Source organism: Calidris pugnax, unplaced genomic scaffold (assembly GCF_001431845.1).
Source record: "Calidris pugnax isolate Ruff unplaced genomic scaffold, ASM143184v1 scaffold88, whole genome shotgun sequence".
Classification (NCBI taxonomy): Eukaryota; Metazoa; Chordata; class Aves; order Charadriiformes; family Scolopacidae; genus Calidris; species Calidris pugnax.
In genome coordinates, this window is record NW_015090849.1 from 1,692,136 (window position 1) to 1,706,219 (window position 14,084).

The 14,084-nt window shown below is 37.6% G+C and overlaps 1 protein-coding gene across 1 annotated transcript; it reads right to left on the reverse strand.

Moving 5' to 3' along the window:
• Positions 1 to 648: 648 nt before the first annotated feature.
• Positions 649 to 13,280, reverse strand: CDCA2 (cell division cycle associated 2). The gene is made up of 12 exons (XM_014943133.1): positions 12,689 to 13,280; positions 12,065 to 12,195; positions 11,301 to 11,454; positions 8,105 to 8,343; positions 7,634 to 7,721; positions 7,278 to 7,501; positions 6,740 to 6,818; positions 6,114 to 6,166; positions 5,141 to 5,281; positions 4,275 to 4,449; positions 3,563 to 3,774; positions 649 to 3,173 (listed from the first exon to the last, which is right to left on the reverse strand). The coding sequence occupies exons 1-12, from the start codon at positions 13,197 to 13,199 to the stop codon at positions 2,337 to 2,339; spliced, it is 2,844 nt and encodes a 947-aa protein (XP_014798619.1). The 5' UTR covers positions 13,200 to 13,280; the 3' UTR covers positions 649 to 2,336.
• Between the last annotated feature and the right edge of the window lie 804 nt (positions 13,281 to 14,084).

A 14,084-nucleotide genomic window follows, 5' to 3' on the forward strand; every position in this document is an offset into this window, starting at 1 on the left:
CAGTCACTGCTAGATTGGGTATCTGAAACCTGTTAGGTAACCCCCAACATCTCAGCCACAACTGTAGTGCTCTGTGTGTTTATGAATACAATGTGATTTCCATAGAGTCATATCTTTATACAGTGTATAAGTGATTCACTTCTCCAGCTTAATTTCACTGCCTAGTTCAGTTGCTGTTTGGATGTTTATTTTATGTTAGAAGTAGCAGCTATTATTCGTTTTAATCTCAAGGAGCTTTAGATTTTAAGCTTAGCTAGTACCTCGTCAAAGATTTTGGACGTTTTGGTATTATTTTCAAATTCAATTACAACCATAAAAACTCGTGTCAGACTGCCCTCTCCTGGTGCACCAACATACTGCTACCTCAGCAAGGCTCAACCCAAGGAACTGCTGCCATTCCCTTTCCAAATCTAAAACAGTCATTGTGACACACACCCCGAAACAAAACATTAAGGAAACTGTTTTGATAACTTCAGTAATGTTTCTAGAGCAGCGTAAGATGAACAGCATCTAAGTAGTGAGGTTTCTCTCAAGTTGCCTTAGGAGTTCTTGTCTTGGGAAAAACTGATGTCGTCTGTAGAGAAAAGTAAAACATGCATAAAAATGAAACTGTTCTGTTTGCTTTTAAGCTTTATAAAAGCAGCCAAGTACATAAAGTATTTTATTCCACATCAATAATGTTAAAAACAAGGTCACAGACGAGATCATTTTCAACAGAAAGCTATTTCCTCCAAGCTGGCGCAGGTATTTCACTAGAGCTGAAACAGAACAGTATGAAAAATGAAAGCAACAGCAAATGTTTAAGTAGACCACCTACAGTCATCACTTTTTATTACATTGTTCAAACTAGAAAAATGAAAACAGTAAGATGACAGGTCAACTACTGAATAATATGCACTGTATTTAGTACACAGACATTGAAGACTAGAAGCGTCCAGAAATGAAGTACAGCTTTATTGTATGATGAATGTTTCACCTCCCTTAGCCAATTTAATTTTTTAAAATTAATGTTATATACAATCAAGATTTAAAAGCTTACTTAAAAAAAAAAAAAAACCAAACCCAACCTTCACACTAGAGAAGCAGAATTCATTAATTCTATCTAACACAAAATTTAGTCTTACTTATAGGAACTGAACCCCTGCTCGTGCCCAGAAGGTAAAGCAAAGCCTTTGCAAAAGATGGTAACAGCTTCCCCGCCTTCTGCTCCTCCCTTTCAAGCCAGAAATTATTTCTTTCTTATTTGCTGAGAATCTCAAGGGGGTTTTTGATATTTTTTTGAAATCTGGAAGAAAATTCACGCAGATTTCAAAAGCAATTTATAAGGAATGATCAAGCACATGGGAAACATCAATGCAATTCTAGCTGAAAGGGCACACTTTTCAACATCACAGTTTAACTACTAAAGACAAATTCATGTTTTATCTACTTCAGTTAAACTTCAAAAATAAAACCAAATCTTGAGCTTGAATCCCATTCTTTCAAAAAAGAGCCCTATCAGCAAAATATGGATTAGTATCAACCCCCAATCCTCTAAAAAGTAACGTCACTACAGACCATATTTTTGAATTCTCAAATTTATTCCTCTTTACTTAAAATACAGCTGAGTGTCACACGTTTGCTGCCATGTCTCCATTTAGCAATTTTAGCTTGTGCACTGGAGAGCAGAGCAAGTGCAGCAAGATGGTCTACTAAACACATCCACTCTAACAATCACGACCAAGTTTCAAGGGCAAAAATCCCACACAACTGCAAGCATTTATCTAAACACAAGAAAATCCCAAATGCATGCATAAGCGTTATTTAAATCTCATGTATTGTCTCACTGCTGTATCTTGCAACAAAATTCACTAGCCCCCTAGGAGAAATCCTTCCAGCTGAGAAAAAAAGTCTTTGTCTTCTTGCAATGATTGAGCCTGGTTATGCAGAGGAAGTCAGTCATTTGTCAAGTTTTTTATTATATTAGCGGCGTTTAATTGCTACTGCTCTATAGACAGCACTAAAGTATGCAAACATGTAAGCAAGGATGGAGACTACAATAAAGAGGTGATGTCAAATTCAGTTCAAGGAAGAAAAATTTATCCTGGATTATGTGCCATGACTGTCTACCCAACCAACACTCTGAGCCAAGCTTGGTCTTCCATGCACTTCTGACCTTCAAGCATTTTAGGCATCAAGACAAGGAAAATTAGTTCTAAGTTATCCAGCAAATGAATAAGGAAATAACAAGTAAGGAAATATAAGTAGAAGGGAGAAGAAAGCAGCATTTAAGGGAGAGAACATCTAAATCTAATACTGACCTTCACTTTAGAAAATCAGGAGTAGCTGAAACCTCGCTAAATGTTAGAGTTATTTTCAAGAGGTGTTTCTACTTCTTCAAAGTGTTTTTGGTTACTTCTGTCCTTCCTACAGACAGAGTTTGTTATGCTCCTTTTCCGGGTTTGAGACCAAGTTCTTGTTTCTTGAGGTGTTAACATGGACCTCCTCCGTCTTTTGGAAGGACTGTTATTAGCCAGCCTGACAGAGTCAGTGTTCTCCTTCCCCGGTGCTGAAAACTGGGTGAGATTTTCTTCTCTGTGGTGAATATTCTCAGCTTCTGTAAGGATGGATGTGCTTATGGTTCTCCTGATTTTGGAAGCAGAGGCTGGCAGGGGAGGGTTCTTTTCAATCTCATTGGGCACTTGAATCCACGCAAGTCCTTCAATTCCTGCATCTCTGCATAACCTCATGCTGCGCCTCACTTTTTTGCCATTGTTATCTCTCCCTCCTCTAAAAGGCTCTAAAGAGTCATTGTTTAGCTGAGGAGCTGATAAGACTTCTTCCACATTAAAATAAGAAACTGGAGGACTGTTTTCAGTTATTTCCAGTTTTTCAACAGGAGGAAAATAGATGGCACTACTTCTCCTTCTTCTTCTTCGTGGACTACCTCTGACAGAATCTTTTAGTGTACCCTGAGTTCTTTGAGCAGCCTCAGGTACACCAGAGTCCTCTTGTTCCAGAAATTCTAGCCTGGTTACCTGCTCTGCCTCATTTAGGAGATTTCCTTGGAATTTCTCATTTTCTATCAAGGAACCATTTTCCTTTGCCTCCTTCACACATGCAGTCTCTTTACCTTGTTGGAAATAGTCAGGTGTATCAAAACCACACTTTGCATCTGGCACATCGCTTGAAAACTGGAAAAAAAAATATATTTTTTTAACTATAGGCAAGAAATAATCCACAAAACACTGGTTTCAAAGAGCTGACAACTAAACAACTGCTACTGTTTTCCTCACCAATTCTAGTCATTCTCAAAAAATCCAAACCAACACACAGAACCCTGGATGTTGGGATCTGCTCCAATGTGGGGCCAAACTGCTGTTGCTTGAGGCTTTGTTCAGTTGAGTTCTGAACACCTCCTTCCAAGGATGGGGATTCCACAGCCACTCCAGGCAGCCTGTTCTGATGTTTAATCACTCTTAGAATTAGCTTTTTTCTTCCCCCCCAGATTTAGTTTTTGATCCAACACCTTCAAGCACAATTATAACTCATTTTCTAGCAGTATCCTTAAGCCATCAGTTACCTTATGATCGATGCCAGAAATGGAGTTCAGATCACAGTCCGACACCTGAAATGCTGTACCATCAGAGCTGCTGGCTTCTACCACATCCAGGTCCTTCAAGCTTGGACATGCATGAGCTGCACAGACGTTTTTTGTGCTCATTCCATCAACCACTGGCTTCTGCTGAACATCCTTGCCAGCACTCCTGGATTTGGTACTATCTAATAGGTCCTCTGAATCACAATAAACATGTGGTTACTTGACTCTACTTCTGAATGTACAAAGTTCTTTTTTAAATATTACAACAAAAGCTTTATAGTATTTTACTTGCATAAAAGTAACCTTTTAAGCAACCATTCCAGGCAACTGATGTAAAAAAGCCCCAGAAAGCTACTGCACATCACTTAACTATTCATGCCCAACTTCCCAGTTTTAAAGACTATGAAAATAGCAGTATCCAGCCAAAGTAGTAGAATACACAGGCTTTTTTTTGGGTCAGTGTTACCATGGAGTCTAACAAGAGTTAATTTTATCCAGTTGGAGATCATTAACCTATTAGATCCTTTGGACTCCACTATTACAGACACAATTAAAAGTAAAAAATATACACTGGGCTCTTTACCTATGCACAGAACTCAAGATAACTATCAACAGTTTTTCTATTTAACTGTTACAATAAAAAATTAGAAGTAACAGAAAGAGGAAGGCAAAACAAAACTAAACCCAACATTACCTGAAAAAAATGCATTTGCCTTTGGTGAGTTTGGAGATGAGACAGAAGATAAAACCTCTGGAATTTCAGGGATAGGACTGAGAAGAGGTTTCTTAGAAGCCATCTCTCTTTCCCCATATAAAGACTTTTTTACTTTTTTCTTTCTTCTTTTCCCATAGCCTGTATGTTTTCTTTTCTGAAAAGATCAAGAAGATTGCATAGATCACAATGTGGTTTATAATGATCCTGATTTTGATGGATAACAATTCTTTCCCCTAAAATGAAGGTTCCACTCATTCTGCCATCTACTAATTAATCTAAAAAAGCAAAGCAAAGCAGAATTACTTCTCAAACATCAGATCTGATTTTTGTTTCATTTAACCAAATCAAGAAGACAAAGAAATTAGTCTTTCAGCTCAAAACTACAGATTCTTCATTGATGCTTAGTTTGAAAAGGAATGTGTGCTTTCCCTTCCAAAACATGAAAGCAAAATCTTTTAGAAGTCTCACACCTTTAAAATATTTTACTAGCATGTAACTGGGGAAGTTCAAAGAACTACTACTGTCTGTGCCTGGGTAAGAGCATAAGCAATTTTTCTGTCCCTGAGGTCTTAAAAGCAATGGCCCCTTCACCTCCATAAAGTATCTTTTTTTCCCTACAAGTATTTAAATCCAGTATTTAAGTCAGACTTAACAAGCAGTAAGAAACAGGGGTGTGTCAGTAAGAGCAGGAAAACAAGACTGGCATGAAGAAGCAACAGGAAACGTAACACCCTTTAGAACATCTTTACTACAAACATGAAAATAATCACAAAATTCACATGAAAGAGACACTTGGATAGAGACATGAAGGCAGCACGGACCAACGGCAGCGGGCTGTCACTTACTTGTGTCTTTTTGACAGTAGATGTGGTTATATTCTTTTGTCTTTGAAACTTGTTCTTTCTTGGATTTTTAGTATCTTTAGCATTCTTAGTATTTGCAGGTTTTGGGACGCTAAAATCAGTCCCCTCTGAAATGGTGCTACACTGTTGAGGAACATGAATGTGAAGTTGTTGGGGTGCACATGTATGTGCACATGCATATGTTTGCTTTTTTTTAGGAATACACCACAGTCCAACAGTCGTAAAAATCACATTGTAATTAATCTTTATTATTTCATAAATGATGTTGTATGAACTAGACACTCACAACTGGAACACATTTGCAGAGACAGTCTCTTTATGCAGTACAATATAGTCCTATTTGTATAAAAAGGTCTTTCTAATGAGAAAATAGTCAATTTTCATCTTCAGCTATTTCTTTCAGAGAAGATGGTTTACTTTTTTCACACTACTTTTTTTTTTGCCTTCCCCCTCTAATAAAGCACACTAGAACTTTACAACTCCGGATCCAAAAGCATTTCTTGCAGAAATTGTTGTATAATAAATTCTATGCACCTTCCAGCAACTAGAAGAGACAGGGGTATGACATTCTCCCTGCCCCATGGCTGGCAGACAGAAGTTGATAAGACTGAAGATCTTCAGCACTGGACTTGGGGACACAACCACGTTTTCAGTGATACCAAAAGCCCCACTTGGGACTTGGGAACACAACCACGTTTTCAGTGATACCAAAAGCCATCACAGGTTGCAGGAGAAACCTGACTTTATTAAGCCTCTCTCTCATGTTCCTATGCCTCAAATTAAACCAAATAGAAGAACTAGAGAGAAAACTTTGTTTTCATTCTCCTCAATTTTATGTGATTATAAGTTTTTAGATTCCCACAAGTGAAGCCCCTGAGGAGGTATAAAAGATAACAGTTCCACCCAAAGAAGTTAAAAACAAAACAAAACCAACACCATCACTAAAGAAACTTACCTTCCTTTTAGTAGAAGAACGAGTTGTTATCGTATCGCATTTGTCAGTTTCTGCTATTATATATAAAGAAAATAAGAATATTAATTAAGTTTTAACAGAAAAAGTCTCTAATATTTTGAGGAAGTTATCCACATAATTTCTAACATTATGCACAACATATTTAGTCATCTTAGTCTTGAGTTACTAGTAACTTAGTCTTGAGGGTTATCAAGGATGGCAAGTTAAAAAACAGCTTGCTTTACAGAACAGAGGAAAACAAAACATACACATGCACAACCCCCTTTCAATTTTTTTTATGTTGTCTGTTTTGCTATTTTAAAAACACCAAAATTACAGTCTCAGAATCAAGACAGTAAGCCCAATTACTTAAAGCAGTAAGACTAATTAATTAGATCAGCCACTTTCCCAGACAAATACATGATCAAATACCACCCATTTAACCCAAACCCCAGGTAAATTCTGCAGCTCCTGCAAAGACCTTTAGAAGAAAGCAAGAGCATTTAAATTTTAGAACAAGTGGAATGTATCCCCTGTATCAAAGCAAACAACAAATCCCCATGTCATCTATTGATTTCCAGATACTGAAAGATGCATTATCTAATGACAAAAATACAATTTGGGGTTACCTTCTGCCTTTTCAGCAGGTAAGAGGTCTGTTGCAGCAACAGGAGCATCCACTAACTCTTGAAGAGGCTGAACGCATTCCTTTAAACAAACAAACAAAAAAGTTAATTTTTTAGCAACCTACTGTACCAGATATACACTGAAAAAAAACCTGGTCCATCAATATGTGGAACAGCCAGGTGATTTTTATTTTTTTCCCTTAAAGAATATAAGAGCTCATTTGCAATATATGGCAAAAAAGAACTACAGGATCAAAAACATATAAATAAGCCAAGGCAAAACCATTTCACGTGCTACCAGTACTGAACCTTCTCTACAGGGCAAAATGCTATTTACAATTCATAAAGCAAAACTTCTCCATGTCATTCTAAAGTTTCAAGGACACTGTATTTTATTATTTTAGCAATTTCTTTTCAAAACCAAGCAGACTGGTGGAAAAAATGGGAAAAAAAAAAATTGAACGTTCACAGAGGCTCATAGGCTGCTTTTATAATTAAAGAACCAAGCAAACAGAAAAGCCACACCAACAAAAAAACTTACATCTTCGCAATCAAAGTTGGGCTGGGGTAATGGTCCCTCAATGAGACTGGACCCTGCTGAAGGGCTGTGACTTTGCAATCCTGGCTGGCGTCCGGGAGTCGCTCCTTTGCGCAATGGAGTGTTTGCAGGCAAAGTTTCATCAAATATTTCTGGGCTTAGAGCTTCTCCAAAAGTAACTCTCTTCTTCATTGGCTTTTCAGAACTATGTCCTTCAGCTTTCTCTATTGTAACAAAATACATAGGCTGCTTGGTGAATTTAAAACAGAACTTCCAGAGAGTTTCAGGTTTACAAGAGGCAAAACCTTATGATCCCACATAATACTCTGACTGGCTAAAAAAAAAAAGGAGAATCTGACCTTTTTCCAACGCCTCAAAGATTTTTACACAATTGGAGACTGCGGGAGATTCACCTCCTTCTGTGTCAACTGCCCCATTCGAGTATTCCTATCAAATGGAAGTGATACAATCATCTATTCAATACCATTTAATTATAATATATTGTCCTTGTTCAAATCAAAATTGAAAATAACTTTTCCTGCAAGCAACATCTAACAATCAGTCCTATTGCTTAAAAAACCTATATGTTTTCCAAGTGAATAAAACTCAAGAACACACATAATGGATCTTCTCATAACATGAAAGCTTCAAGCAAAGCTTCCAAGATGACCAAACAGCAAATAGATATCCACTGACAGCATTAAATTCTTTGAGATACATGTCAATTACTCAAAAAGTACATTTAACCACAATTCAACTTCTGGTAGTTCAATAATGACTGCAGAAGTTCATCTTTAGTACTAGAACCTCCCTATAATGAGTTAACCAACCTTCATTCTATCCATTAGCTGCTTCACAGGTGTTTTCTTCAATACAGATCGCAGACAGGAGCCGCTCGGGGTATGTTCATTTAAGGAACTATTTCCCGTTGTCCGTACTGGTGTGACTGGTGGCTTGCTTTCATCAAATATTTCCAGCCTCACTTCTTCCGCAAAACTAACTTTCTTTCTGCTTAGATCTGAGACAAGATTATTTCCAGTGTCTTTCATGATGCGCTCGGAACTGAAATCTTTAGAGCAAGTAGACACATACGACAATTAAATACAAGTAAAATTGAGAAGGCTTCAGTATTAGCAAGATGAACTATAAATGTACACATCTCCATAGATTCTGTCTATCAACATCACACAAAACATTCATTTCTAAATTTCTGCTCTTATCGTGGTATGCGTATGTTTCATATTTTGAGAAATTTACAAAACATACAAAAGTAAAAAGGGAGCATTGCATGAAGGAAAAAACATTTTGCATAAGGATTTCTCTCTCATCCATGTAAATTGGGAGAAAAAAAAAAAAAATACATCACACAAAACATTCATTTCTAAATTTCTGCTCTTATCGTGGTATGCGTATGTTTCATATTTTGAGAAATTTACAAAACATACAAAAGTAAAAAGGGAGCATTGCATGAAGGAAAAAACATTTTGCATAAGGATTTCTCTCTCATCCATGTAAATTGGGAGAAAAAAAAAAAAATCATATTCTCTAATATACAGGGAGGGACTCTACATTAACATCCTTCTGTCCTTCACAGACATGAACTACTCAACTATACTTCTCCCTAAAAAAAGCCTGACTAGAAAAATTAAGGAAAACTCTAAACAATTATTCCCAGCCTGTGTCTCAGTTCCAGCTTGCTTTTTCTATCAGAATCAAACTGCTAACGTACCCCCCAAGAGTCCCTGCCCCACCTTCCAAAATATTTCAGCTCCTCTCATAAAAGCTATTTCCTTCCTATGAGTTGTGCTTAAGTAAAAACATGTTTAATGCCACGCTGCACTGAAGGAGCTCTCAATTCAGTTTTTAAACTGGGACTCAAACCTCCTCTGCAGCAGCACTTGAAGAGATCACTATTTGCAGCACTTTCTTTTTTCTTTTGTTCCTCCATCAGCCTTTATGTCAAACTTATATCAGGTTTCTACTGCATTATAAGTTGTAGACAAGACGACAGACGTGGGATGACTACTTGTGAAACGTTTCCTTGCAAATATTCTAAGTATTTTTACTTTATATATAGCAAAGATTATTATAATGATGAATGTTCTTACCATGGCCTGTTTCCAAGATATCTTTAGTAGGATTATATTGCTCATAAACCCATTCCTGGAGAAAAAGTTATAGGATTATATATGTATGTATATAACATCTATTTATATACACACCCACACAACATGATAAAGGAATAAAAAACTACTTGCAAAGGCTGCCTTTTAAAATAGCATGAACTACAGAGTTTTTTAATCCCACAGACAAGGATTTCAGAGTTTTCTCAATCATCCACTACTTTGATAGAATCTATTTTCCCCAAACACCAAAGCTAAGTGCTTAAAAGGATTAGACATTAGAAATGAAAAAAAAAAAGACGGAATGAAAGCCATGGATATTTATATCATTAATTTAGGAAGTTTCTTCCTAACCTGCATGCAACTGTTATGCTATCACAGCTGTTTTACACCTCAGAAGCTGCCTGGTCCAGCAGCATCAGAGGACACACCCAGCAAAATGGCCCTCGTTGTCACTGTTTCAACATATGACACTAAAAAAAGGCTCACTACTGATATTTAGATAGAAGACAAAATAGTTTCTCCATCTGTATACTGCATGGAGTATCAAATAACTGCCAAAAAGATATATGGTGAAAATTAAAAATTGCATTCAAAGTCATCCCAGTGATGAATAAAGTTTTGACATCTAGAAAAAGCTGTATTTGCCAGAGCTGGGAATCTGACACCTCAGAGTTACAGCTGCAGATGCAAAAGAAGACATATTTAAATTTTATTAATAGATTAAACCAAGCTTTTCCACATGATTATCAGAAACAACTATAATCTCGTTGAGTGGAACAGCTTCTATAAGACATATTTAAATTTTATTAATAGACTAAACCAAGCTTTTCCATGTGATTATCAGAAAGGACTATAATCTCGTTGAGTGGAACAGCTTCTAGCACCCACATTGAACACCTGTGTATCAAAGCACAGTGAGCACAGCCCCCAGGAGCCAGCAGCAGGTATGTGAGCTCAGGCACATTTATTCACTGGCACTCCCAATGGATCGGTCCCCACGCCAGATTTTGCATCCTTTGACTTCTCATAAGATGTAAAATTCCTACAAGGAAGATTTCCTGTGCTATTTGTTTTCTCCATGTTCTCCACTTACAAAAGTACCTTTGAAAGAGCAGCAGCAGGCTCAGGGACAGTCGTATCCTGGTGTGATAACAAGATGGTGCAGATCTTGGTATCAGACTTACTGCTGTTGGTCAAATTTTGCCTTACATTTTCTTTCAAATCAGCTCCACTGTTGTCCAACATGAACTTTTCACTGCACTGATCCAGGTTCCACTCTTTTGTAAATGGTACTTTGTTCTGAGCTGCATCAATTCAAAACAAAATCCAAACAACAAACCACAAAGACAAACTTCAGATTTTTCAGTGAATGCTCTTTTTGTGTTTCTTCACCAAAAGGATGTGAGATTCAGAAAGCTAGGTCATTTGCTACTCAGGAAAACACATACATTCTTTAATTCTACTTTGAAAATATCGTTACCAAACCTTCAAAACAAAGCAAGTTATTCTTTTCATGGAGATGTTATTAAGACCACCAGTACCAGAGAAGTAAAGCACTGTAGTTTGTTTTACACTATCATCTTCTCACAGATATCACAGTACTGCCCTGACTTGCTTTTGCAATACTTATTATTTTCTTTAAGAAATAAGAATGTTAACACCACAGCAATGTCATGCGACTTCTAAAATTACTGCACTTAGAAGTTATTAAACAAAAGTCTGCACATCACCATCAGAAGAGGTAACAGTTACAATACCTAAAGCCAGTTGTCACAAAAAACGTTCTCAGTTTCATGGAAAAAAGTGTGAAAACACTAATGCCTAGTGAAAAGTAAATTATAGGGTAAATTAAAACCTGATGTTTAAGATAAATCATTGCTCAGAAATATAATCCACTTACAAGAGCCTTCTTCCTGAGGAGCACCACCCACGTGTGCCAGCCCAGAGAGGCCAGTCTCCTCTTCACCTTCTCGCACGGATTGAAAGGATGTCTGAAAGGCATCTATCTTGTCCTTCAACGACCTGACGTTTTCCTGCTTAAAAGGACTAGCCTGCTAAAAGAAAATTAACCTCATGAAATCTTTTTTTTCCCAAGATGACATGGGCTTTATTACATTGTATTTGTATTTTGGCATAAAACAAACTCGGACAAGAAGGAAATCTTGTATTTAATCTGGATGCAATTTACTTACATGGCAAAAATATTCAAAAAAGGAACTGTATCAAGAAATCCATTATGTTTTACTCCTTTCATAACCTAGACCATATCCAGAATTTGTTTTCTGACAGTCTGTGCTAGTTTGAGTTAAGAAGTCTGATTAAAACCCAAGTCACTTATTCTAGTACCTACTTCACTTTGACCTATCAACTTTAATTCACCAAAAATCAAGCATGGCAAATGCAGGAAAGTAAAGGTTATGGTAAACAAAAGTTTAAAATATATGAGGAAGTTAGACATGGGGAAAAGACTCCAGACTCTGCACAAACAAACCTTCTAACATCCCCATACTCTGATGTAAGGTGTCCAAGGGAAGTCAACAAAATTAAGGCTGTGGTTACGTCTTCTATTGGCTGCTTCCTGAGACTCGCCTTCTCCTTCTGCCAACACATGGTGATTCCTGGGGGGGGCTAAACTGACACATTAGATATTTGTGAGACTCTCACCTGTGTAAAAGCTTCTTTTTGCCTGTTGCTTCTCTGTTGGGCGAGGTATCGAATAAGGGTGTTATGTTCCGGTGACCCCTGTACTCCAATTGCTGATCTTCGTCGAAATTTTAATGAAGTTGGAGACTTTCCTAAAGGAGAGTGGGAAAAAAAAAAAAAAAGATTTTTTTTTTGTAAGAATACCTAAAGCTTTAAAATGGTGATTTTTTTTTTTCTTTCAAGAGTGATTTATGCTATTTATGAAAACATTCAAGTTAGTGACTCAGCTCAAGAAACCTTCCTGAGCAAATTAACTTATTAAAAGTTAATATTTAACTAAACTATATACCAAGTGAGGAGCTTTTTTATTTTTTCAATTGCTAGCTAAGAAGCTGTCTACCACTTCTTGCAGGATTTGTCTTACTACTCCCTTGTGAAACTGACCAACACCTAATCAACTGGGCAGAAGAAAGTTAAATAGGGAATTCTAGTAACATCATATCACAGATGTATCCTGGGGCATATACAAACTCAGCCAGACAACCTGAACCTCACCTAAATTAAAGTTTTTGATAAGAGGTTGGACTAGATGACCCCAGATGTCCCTCTGAGAAGGATAACAGCAATTAGTCGCTCCAGCCTTACCTACAGAGCATTTAGTAAAACTTTCTTGAGTAATCCCAAATTCAGCAATTGTTACAGTTGCAAAATCAATAGGTTTTTTCCTCCATTTCTCTGATATTCCACCATCAGATGCTTCTTCTGCTTTGTCCCTATTAGGTGTCAAGTAGCATTCATCCTCCAAAGGAACAGGTCTACTTGAAACATTTTCCTTACTGTTCAAAGGCAAGGTATGTTCACCAGCCACGTCCCCTCTTTGGGTATCAGAGAAGTATTCAGTGAACCGACAGCTGACAACATCCTTCTCCTTGTGGTACGATTCCTTCTCCAGGCCTTTGACAGATTTCGGGGTGCATTTTTGCAACTGCACCTGGTTCCCATCACTTAAATTCTCCTTCTTGGATGCCTTGGTGACTTTTGATTTAGTCACTTTGCAAACCTTCTGGTCTTTTGAGAGTTCGGGGAGAGAGGCCTCTTCCTTCTCATTCTCTTTAACTTCCAGGGGAGCGTGGACAGGCTTGGATTGTCTGTGCATTGTTAGCGAGTTATTTTAAGAAACATTCAGTCAGCCTTTGCTCTCCTGTAATTACAGGAATCTACCAAAAAGAAAAAAAAGAGATTTTAACAGGTATTTAGTAAGAGAAAATTAGCAAAGAGTTCGCTACCATTCTGAAATGTTTACCAAATCTAGTGTTTTCTTCCTGAAACGAGATGTTTAATGGTGTGGGGGAAAGAGAAAGTCCTATCTCCAGAGAGAGGACAAAAAGGCCAGCACTAGGAAGCAAAATGCACTATAATGCATATATAAAATGCAATAGAGATCTGCAAGTTAAGTGTCTCAAGAGTAAGGACATACAAGGCCCTGCTTTCACTCTTTATCAAACTGAAGCTCGATGTTAGTTTAAAATAAAATACATCAAGTATAATCACACCGTGATCATTTTGTCGTGTCGCAAAAAGTATTAACAGCTTAACAGTAATTGGAGAGCTTAAGACTAACAATTTTTGCATTCAGTTTCTTAGATTTTAAGTTAAGCACACAGAATTCAATAATGTCAGTCTGAAACTTTGGTTCCACAAATATATGTTTTGTTTTTCTTTTCCCATTCTGCACAACACGAATTATGCTGCTAAATACCACGTGCACAGCCTGTTGGGTTTGGGATTTTATTTTTTTTTTTAACTTTTTTGTTGTTTGGGGATTTGTTTTAAAGCATACGCTAAAAGGTGATGCCGACACCTACCCGGTTAGACAAACCAGAGGCGATTGTGTGAGGGGTCTGTGCCCCATTTCGGCCCCTCCAGAGTGTGTGTGTGTGGGGTCTCCCCCGGATTCTCCTTCCCGCGCAGCCCCTTCCCTCAGCCTCGCGCAGCCCCTTCCCTCAGCCTCGCGCAGCCCACCCCGGCCCCCTCACTCGCC